This window comes from Musca autumnalis, unplaced genomic scaffold (assembly GCF_047663935.1).
Source record: "Musca autumnalis isolate F117 unplaced genomic scaffold, ASM4766393v1 scaffold_5, whole genome shotgun sequence".
Classification (NCBI taxonomy): domain Eukaryota; kingdom Metazoa; phylum Arthropoda; class Insecta; order Diptera; family Muscidae; genus Musca; species Musca autumnalis.
In genome coordinates, this window is record NW_027412088.1 from 7,749,359 (window position 1) to 7,759,740 (window position 10,382).

At 36.4% G+C, this 10,382-nt stretch overlaps 2 protein-coding genes across 2 annotated transcripts; both read left to right on the top strand.

Annotated features, from left to right (window-relative positions):
- The first annotated feature begins 3,182 nt into the window (after nt 1-3,182).
- dpa (disc proliferation abnormal) lies at nt 3,183-6,485 on the top strand. Its single transcript, XM_073956744.1, has 7 exons — nt 3,183-3,502; nt 3,570-3,874; nt 3,931-4,859; nt 4,917-5,288; nt 5,352-5,718; nt 5,781-6,233; nt 6,297-6,485. Exons 1-7 carry the CDS (start codon nt 3,436-3,438, stop codon nt 6,390-6,392), a joined length of 2,589 nt encoding a protein of 862 aa, XP_073812845.1. The 5' UTR covers nt 3,183-3,435; the 3' UTR covers nt 6,393-6,485.
- Nucleotides 6,486-6,917: 432 nt separating this feature from the next.
- in (inturned planar cell polarity protein) lies at nt 6,918-9,683 on the top strand. Its single transcript, XM_073956745.1, has one exon. The coding sequence runs from the start codon at nt 7,061-7,063 to the stop codon at nt 9,569-9,571; it is 2,511 nt and encodes an 836-aa protein (XP_073812846.1). The 5' UTR covers nt 6,918-7,060; the 3' UTR covers nt 9,572-9,683.
- The last annotated feature ends 699 nt before the right edge of the window (nt 9,684-10,382 follow it).

Consider the following 10,382-nt stretch of genomic DNA (forward strand, 5'->3'; position numbering starts at 1 on the left):
ATTTTGTCAACAATGTCAAACAATTTTTACCCCTACTGTCTGCAAGAAATTGATTTTTTGCTGGGAGACAAACGACAAATGTATGTATGTGCTAGTAAATCAGGGGTTCAATTCGGTTTCTATGAAATGAAAACTTTTTTTATAAAGGAAAAAGCTGTCAAATGAAAAAAAATTATGAAGGAAATAATTTTCATTTGAAATTTTCATAGAACAAGAATCCAGCCCCAGGATTGTGTTTGAAGACAAATTGTCTTTGGTAAACGTCTTGTTATTGCTCTAAACAGTTTTAACCGGATTTACTCCCCGTTTACACATGCAAGTGACAGTTCGACAAATACCAATACACACACATATTCACTGCCACACCAACTATCAACCTCATTGTCACTTTCCTTGTCAGTAATCAGTGTAAAGGCCTGCGTACATAAGCCGCTCTGCCTGATTGCCTTGCTTTCCTGCTTCATTTCTGACGTAATACAAATAATAGAATAAAGACGAAATTTTGAACTGGGTTGCCATCAGTTGGAAATTGGGTCGGCCTTCTTTGTTCTTTTATTTTTTATTGAAGCAGCAAAGCAAGGCAATCAGGCAAAGCAGCTTATGTACGCAGGCCTTAAGTGTTTTGAAATGGTCTATTCCAGTACTGCAAGAATCTACTTCTTTTTACTATTTTTTTTTTCGATAACATAAAGAAGGTTCTGGAACAGAGCAAAGGTAACTCCAATTTTTTTCGGAACGTTTACTGATGCAAGTGTCAGATCGAAAAAATTGAAGTTTCGACTATAATATGTATACACAACTGTCGGCATGTTAGTCCTTGATCACACTAGAGGGTTTCATTGAAACAATTTCATGAAAACTAGGGTTCCACAGTAGATTAAAATCATGAAGTTGCTGTAGTGGGAAACTCATGTTCTGTTCCAAAACCTGCAAGAAGCTGCTACTTTTTACTAAGATAAAGGCCTCGTCACATAAGAGGATTTCTGGCTGGCTTAAATAATAGGCTGGCATATTCGGTAAATGAACAAAAGGAAAATGGAAACATATGGTAACTATGTTATCATTTTCCTTTTGTTCATTTACAAATATGCCAGCCGATGATGCCGACTTAACAAGCCATGCCGCTTATGTGACGAGGCCTTTACATTTTGTCCTTTATGTTATCGGAGAAATAGTAAAAGTTAGTAGACTCTTGCAGTTCTGGAACAGCCATCAATCTATAAATGCCTGAAGGTGTGACCATTTTTGCATTTATGCGGATATCTGATAAAAGATTAAAGACCAAGAAGAGCTAATAAAAAGATTTCAGAATCACATTTGAAATAGGTCGAACTTGGTCTTTAGTCATTTACCAGATATGACTTAAGCAAGAATGCCATGCTTCTTATGTGTCGAGGCCTTTACTTGCTTGTGTAATCATTGGGTTAATAAATACATTGGGTTTAGATGCCAATTCCATAGCGCAAACGTCAATTAAATTATCCAAAGATGCCATAAAATGCAAGCCATTGCGAAATATCCCAGAATACATACATATGTGAAAAAAAATATATTAATAGCATTATTAATATCAATTAATTTTAATTGAAACTTAATTTACTTCATCCATCTCCCCTGCATTTTTTACATTCGCCTCTGATTATGGTTCATCATCGAAAAGGTTTTTTATGTTGCCTTCTCATCACTTCGCAAGTGAAAAGTACTTGCAAGTACTCAGAAAGTTCTCTCAGTAACCTCTCTCCACTAATTTTACTCTCTCGAAGCTAAAACTTTGTAGATTATTATCGAACAGAAACTTGCCAGCACTTGCAAGAAGTCAGCTGATTTGATAAACAAGAAGAAGTTGGCGGAAAAGATTAAATAAAATAAATAAAAAATAGTCACCACAAACTACATAATAAGTCATTATACTTACATTATCGCTTTCCAAAATTTATTTAATATTTTTTCCCTTTTTTATTTCTATTTATTTTAATAACCAAACGTTTATTTATGTTTTTTTGCCAAGAATTCCGCCACAAAGCATTCGAATTCAAACCAACTGATCACACTTGCAAATTCTTACAAGAACAATTTTCCTTGCAAGAACTTGTAAACAAAACTCTCCAAAATTCTCTCACAATTGTCTCCAAATTCGCTCTCTTTTACTTTGCAAGTTTGTTGTCGAACAGCATTTTGTAAAAGTTTGTAAAAATTTGTACAAACTTTTGGGTTATCGTACAGACCTATTGACTCCAACTCCACCCCAATAGTCCCAATAGAGCGATTTCAATGAAATAATTTAAAGAAATTAGGCGTTCTTAGGGGTAGTTTACACTATATGTAAATGTCATATTACATGAACTTTTCCATCGTTATATATTCGCTAATATGTGCAATATTGGAGATTTTCCTTACGCAATTTATTCTGTGCGTCCACACCAGCAATAATGTAATAAAACTACGTCTCCACATTGCCTCCGTGGGTAGATATGGAATGATTTTATTTTGTGTCATATGACATTTACATATAGTGTAAACTACCCCTTATGGGTACTTTACACGATATGTTTTTTACATATGAGTTGTCACTTTGCATATACATTTTGTATTGGTGAAGTGACAACTCATATGTAAAAAACATACCGTGTAAAGTACCCATTAGACGAAGTTCCCCAATATAGCAATTTCATTAAATTACTTTGGTATGAAACCCGATCTAAGAACGCCTAATTTCATTAAATTATTTCATTGAAATCGCTTAGTCCCGGTCCATACTAGAGTGATTTCATTAAAAAAATAAAATGAAATGATGCGTCTCAAGATCGACTTCCATAGTAGAGTAAAATCTTAAAATTGCAGCAGTGAGGAATTCGATTTAAGATCGCCTAATTTCATGAAATTTTTTAATAAAATTCACGCTAGTGTGGACCGGGACTAAGAGTAATTTCACTGAAAATTTTACATGAAAGTAAAAGTCCGGTAGTTCTCATAAGAATACATGTGTTCTACTTTTTTCACCACGCACGCCCTGGGTATACGTCCGTATATAGGTATGGGCCTAATGTATACATTAATGGGTACTTTACACGATATGTATTTTACATATGAGTTGTCACTTTGCATATACATTTTGTACGGGAGAAGTGACAACTCATATGTAAAAAACATATCGTGTAAAGAACCGATAAAAAAAGATTTTGAACGTTTGCTATTATCTGATCAAAATTGAGTTTTGTAAACACCAAGTAAACATAACGTGTATATCGTAGAGTGTGAATCCACCATTTTATTCCTGAATGCAACACTGGTGTTGCACAAATTTCGCGCCATATTAGCGGCTTCTTCGGCTTGCATGCTGTTTGTTGTGAATTATTTTGCACTAGTTGTTTGTTGACTTTTGAAGAGTAAAAGTAATTTTGGATTTTGTTGCAAGAAGTTAAGAAGATATTGAATATGTCCAGTCCAGCAAGAACACCAAATAGCGCTATAACATCTAAAGGTCAAAAGACCCCAACGCGCTGTAAGTATTTCCTGCAAATGAAGGAGGAACCATTATAAACAATTAACGTAAATTATTTCTCATACAGCAATAAATGCTCCAGATGCAGAAACTCCAATGCGTATGGGCCCTAGACATGGTCAGGCTTCGGACAATATTAGTTTGCCTCCAACATCGCCGGGCAACATTAGTTTACCAGCCACAAGTCCAGCCCGTGGCTTGGGAGCAAATATGAGTGAAATTGACTTGTCATCTCCATTGAATTATGGCACACCAAGTTCCATGGGTTCAATTCGAACACCACGTTCCGGAATTCGTGGTACTCCTCTGCGGGCACGTCCCGATATACGAACTGATAAAAAGATGCGGCAAGTTGCCATTGGAGGTACTGGGGTAAGTAGAAATTTACTCTTTCGCAAATATATTCTATAAACGCATTGTTTTTAAAGCTGGAACCCATACCAGAACGTCAATCGGAAACGACTGATCCTGCTTCGGAAGTGTCTTCGGCTCCACAAATGGTTGTGTGGGGCACCAACGTTGTTGTAAGTCACTGCAAGACCAAATTTAAGCAGTTCTTGTTGCGTTACATTGACCCATTGGCCGAACAAGATGAAATCTCTGAAAACACTGACGTTAATCAGCCACTCTATTTGCAAAAACTTGAAGAAATCCATACTCTGGAAGAACCCTATTTAAATCTTAACTGTGCTCATTTGAAAACATTCGATGAGGCATTATACCGCCAGCTTATCTGCTATCCCCAAGAAGTTATTCCTAGCTTTGATATGGCAGTAAACGAGATGTTTTTCGAACGCTATCCAGCCGCAATACTTGAACATCAAATACAAGTTCGGCCTTTTAATGCTGACAAGACCCGCAATATGCGTTCTTTGAATCCGGAAGATATGGATCAGCTTATTAGCATCAGTGGTATGGTTATCAGAACATCGAATGTTATTCCTGAAATGAGAGAAGCTTTCTTTAAGTGCATCATTTGCGACTTTGTGACAACTGTAGAAGTTGATCGTGGTCGCATTGCCCAACCCACATTGTGTACAAACTGTAATACAAATCATTGTTTCCGTTTGGTTCACAACCGTTCTGAGTTTACTGATAAACAATTGATCAAACTTCAAGAGTCTCCAGACGATATGGCTGCAGGTCAGACACCACATAATGTGTTGCTTTATGCCCACAATGACCTGGTTGATAAAGTGCAACCAGGTGATCGTATAACAGTCACCGGTATTTATCGTGCCACGCCTATGAAAAACACTAGAACCGGATCGTCGGTTAAAAGTGTTTACAAGACACATATTGATGTCGTTCATTTCCGAAAAGTTGACAATAAAAGATTGTACGAAGAGGAAGAAGGGTGAGGAAAAAACTAAATATTTTACATGGATGATTATTCATTTCACTTTATTTTCAGAAAGGATCACATTTTCCCTCCAGAACGTGTTGAATTACTACATGCATTGTCTCAAAAGCCAGATATTTATGATAGATTGTCTCGAGCCATTGCTCCTTCCATTTATGAAAATGATGACATCAAGAAGGGTATACTGTTGCAATTATTTGGCGGTACAAAAAAGAAACATTCTACACTCGGCAGACAAAACTTTAGGTCGGAAATTCATTTGCTACTGTGTGGTGATCCTGGTACATCCAAGTCACAATTATTGCAATATGTCTTTAATTTAGTACCTCGTTCGCAATACACATCTGGAAGAGGTTCTTCCGCTGTGGGTTTAACGGCATACGTAACAAAAGATCCCGAAACAAGACAATTAGTACTGCAAACGTGAGTTAATTTGGTTTTCTTTTTACTCTGGCTAATCAAAAATCGTTACTAAATTTTTTACAGGGGTGCCTTGGTTTTAGCCGACAATGGTGTCTGCTGTATTGATGAATTTGATAAAATGAACGATGCTACTCGAAGTGTTTTGCATGAGGTTATGGAACAACAAACTTTGAGTATTGCCAAAGCAGGCATTATTTGTCAATTGAATGCTCGCACATCTATCTTGGCTGCAGCCAATCCAGCCGAATCTCAATGGAATAAAAAGAAAAATATTATCGACAATGTTCAACTGCCTCACACTTTGCTATCACGTTTTGATTTAATATTCCTGGTATTAGACCCTCAAGATGAAGTTTTTGACAGACGTTTGGCCGGTCATTTAGTATCGTTGTATTACATTACACGTCATGAAGAAGAGGACACAATGTTTGTAAGTTTTTCAAATCAATTTCTACTTCCTCCATTCCTAGTAAAATGTTTACATCCATTTAGGACATGAGTGTTTTAAGAGATTACATAGCATATGCCAGAGAACACATTTCGCCCACACTATCAGAAGAGGCTCAACAACGTCTTATACAAGCTTATGTTGATATGCGTAAAGTTGGATCTGGACGTGGACAAATTTCTGCTTACCCTAGACAGCTTGAAAGTTTGATTCGTCTTTCAGAAGCACATGCTAAAGTGCGTTTAAGTCAGCAGGTGACAGTACAGGATGTTGAAGAAGCATGGCGTTTACACCGTGAAGCATTGAAACAATCAGCAACAGATCCCTTATCGGGAAAAATAGATGTTGGTATTTTGACCACTGGTCTTTCTACAGCAGCTCGTAAAAAACGCGCCGACTTGGTGGCCTCAATTAAAGAAAATCTTCAAAAGAAGGGTAAAATTCCCACTGTCCCATATCAGAAACTTTTCAAAGAAATTAAAGAATCTTCTCAAATCGTAAGTTGTTTTGTTGTTAATACATGCATACATATCTTTCTAACCCGGAATTGCATTTTCTAGCTTATTACACGAGAACAATTTGAAGATGCTCTTAAAGAAATACAAGATGAAGGTGTCATTGTTGTTATGGGCAAAAATACCATTCGTATATGTTAAGTTATTCGAAGCATTGTTTTATCATTTATATTTTATAAACCTTTGTCATTCTATATCAATTCCAATAAAATTTGTTAAAACGTTTACTTTAAATTTATTTATTTTATTTATTTACTTTAAATTTCTGTGTATATGAAAATACAATGTTGGTTACGTAACACAACCGTTGCGGGAAAATTTCATTTAGCTTAGTTTTCGGATACATTTCCAATCCCCGGAAATTTTTCCACGAAAGTGAGACAAAACTTTATATTCAGAATACAGTTGATTTTGAATTCAAAACACTTTTCTATGCCAACCTATACATTACGCATTGATGTTGACATCGAAAAGCGGTTAGCAACTTATTTTAAATTAATATCTTCTACAAAGACTAATAAACGATTACAATACATTTTTTCTTTAAAATAGATGAGAAATGGGTAAATACCCATTAAAATGGGAAAAAATTGATAAATACAATGCACATACAAGCCACCACTCCATAGAACAAAAATCTAGGAAAGATATTTCAGATACATTTCTCTGAAAATTTTTAATTTCATCAGCTGTTTTTCGACCACATATAGGTATGCGTTTCTAACGGCGTTGTAAGCATTTTTGCGACTATTGAGTCTACCAACACACACGCATGCGCAGATACATTACTGATTTTTTTTTTGTTTACAATGCGCAGATACCAGCCGGAAGACTCGGACAGTAATTCCGAAGATGAGTCCTACAGTAATTCATACAGTGATAGCGAATTTGCCAACTGGGAACAATACGTATGTGAAGATGGATCATTGTTTTATATTGAGTACATACCGATCGATATATGCAAGACAGCACCATCAACAGCAGCCGCAGCAACAGGTGATGCTAGAGTAGATTTCCAAAGGGATTTACCCTCAAGAAGTGGCAAAAAATCCAGTCGTAGACCAAACAACAAAGAAGATGACCAACAGTCTTCGAAAGTTACAAACAATAATATTCTGTTCAGCAATGTCAATACCGGAGAAGACAATTGTAAAACACTGGAACTTGTAATAACTGCTGCCGATAGATATCGTTTCGGCCGTCGCTCTACAGCTGTCGAATCGATATTGGGATTCAGTGTGGTGCCCTTTGCCGATAAGCCGGAATGTTTAATGGTGGATGCCTTCATACACGATATGCCAGAATTCTTCCAACATTCCAAACACATTCCTATAGGCAGGGGAGATTGGTTCAAGTCATTGGACAACATTGAAATAAGGGCCAGCAATATTGATGAATTGTTATTACAGTTTGATGAACCCACAAAAGTTTGCCTTAAGTTCCAGGGCCAGAATTCATCGTCTTCATCTGTGGACCAAGCCAAAGGCGCAGAGAGTAACGGCCACTCATTCTCTAAAATCGAAAATTACACACAATTTTCCAAACAATTGCAAAAGTCCTGGGACAATACTTCATCAATGGTATTTGGTTTGTTAATCTTGCCACCGGAATGCTATCAAAATGACGAACACAAAAAATCACTCTATTACTTCCCAGAAAATCCCGATAATTTCCTTTATAAGGGACGTGGAAGTTTTCTAACACTCAGCACAGTTCTTACGGAGGAGCTAAAGACCAAACCGTTTGCATCTGAATTGTCATTCAATAATGAGGATTACCTGGTCTTCTATCGCAATTTAAACGGATTTCTTGTATTGTTTTCGTATCTCGCCTCAATGGTAACTATTCCCGAGGGCAATCTTCGAGCTGATGAACTTTTGACTTATATCTCTTTTATGCAACTGCAAATGAACTTAGATAGTTTCAAGAATGTTGTATTCCTTCAGTTTATGCAGAACTTTTGTAACATTCAACGCATGCGTTTGATGTGTCAAAAAGATCGACAGAGAGGTGAATTTCCCTTGGAGGAAGCTTTGAAGGAGTCACGCCACTTACCGCTTCCAAAAGAAGCACAATTACGGATTTTTGATGCGCTTAGCGAAATGGAAGCGATGGATTATCGCAACTGGAATGACGAACCATTAAACACTCATCGAGAGTTCTTCATTTACGGCAGCGCACTGTACTACGACTATTTTATGTTGACATCACAAATGCCCTTAGAAATGCGACACTATGTCGAGATATTTCTACGTTGCCGCGGTGTTTTCGAATTCAGTGCCAAACATAGCACAAAAGAATTATATATTTGGGAAGAGGTCAAACTTCCCGATATGAATGATAGGTGCTTTTTGGCAGTTTGTGGCAGAGGCCATTTGATTTTGAGCGTTATTTTAAAGCTCTTTTGTCCACCGGATTTTGATATTAACTCGAAAGTTATGCCGTCCCTTTTCTATATTGAAGAAATCCAGGAGACACTGGATCATTTGCTGCAATGTGGCATCGAATCATTGTCGATGTTTTGGGCTGTTTCGAACAAGAGGCCGGAAATACAAAACACATTTCTGGATGGCAAATTAATGGATTCAAACAAAGATGGCAAAAGGAATGATTTAACCCTTATCCGAAGTAAATCGTCACCATCCTCAGCCAGTGCAAGTCATATGCAAAGAAGCGTACACTATGACGATGATACGCAAATGTGTTCATCTTTGGGCGGTTCTTCGGTGCACAGTTTAACACCAAGTGAAGACGATTCAAGCAAGAAACGACTTACAGCGAATGCCGAAGATAGTGATAGTGGCTCCGATTGGGAAAATTTTATGGAAGAGAATATATTACGCTGCGCTATAGATGCCGAATTGCAATCACAAGTCACCGAATCTTTGTGGAAAGAAATAAGTAATGTGGTCCCAATCAACATATCGTCGGGTTGCATCAATAACATTTACTATTACATTTATGTGGATGTAACGAATTGCACTTCCTTTTCACCGCTTAAGTCTATGAAGGATGCGGCCCCTTTTGCCCGGGAAATGCATTTGGCATTTCATGCAATACGTAAAACTCTGCAATCCGCAAGACAGAGACGAGAGTCGTCGCAAAGAAATCAAAATATACGAGATATAATGATTCCGGTAAAAGAACATGGCATGACAATGGAAGTGGTTGACAAAAACACTTCGGAAAGGTATAAATTTGCTGTCGTAGGTCGTTTATTTTTATCGCCTGCAAGAGAAGTTTATGTTTGCCACCGATCGGATATGCCAGCAAATATGGTGGAGTTGGCTTTCAGATTGTCTTTCTTTTCCTCCGGTTAATAATAATTTTTGTTTTTATAGGTATTATAGATATTAAAATAGTATTAACTAAAATATACACACAACGTTTTTTAAATATTATTATTAAAATATAAAAAAACGAAGAAATATACCTGCATATAATGATTTATTTTTTGGGAAAGATAATGTTCCAGAACTGCGAGAATCTACTAATTTTTACTATATTTTCCGAAACATAAAGAAAAAAATGTTATCGTAGTAAAAATTAGATTAGTAGTTTCTTGCATATTCTGGAACAGAGCAACAATTTATTGATGTATTCGGCCTGCTTTCTAGATCCGCTTCATTTCTGATAAAAGGATAAAAATAAAATGGCAAACTATTTCTTTTGTCAGAATTGAAGCGGAGCAAGAAAGGTTGACTTCCGAAACTTCAGTTGCTTTGTATTCGTACACTACTGCAATTTCATAAAATCTACTACAGTATGCAAAGTTCATATTCGTACACCCCTCAAAACTGTATAAAATCGTTATTTATTCAAATTTTTTTTGTGCAAATATGGAGCAAGTGGTCAGAATTACTTTAAATAAGAAAGATTTAAAAATATCAAAACGAGTTTTTGATTTATACCGTCATATGGTATACATGGCGCCTATGTGGCTGGCAAAGTTCGTATTCGTACACCTAGGAATACTATATATTTGTGGTATTTAAGGATTTTTTAAGCGAAATTCCACTATTTACAGTGACTTTCGTCTTTGTGAAAGCTTGTGGTGTAGAATAATATAAAAATAATGAAATTTTTATTAAAAACATTTCATGAATAGAAGATCGGACGAACATTTGACAT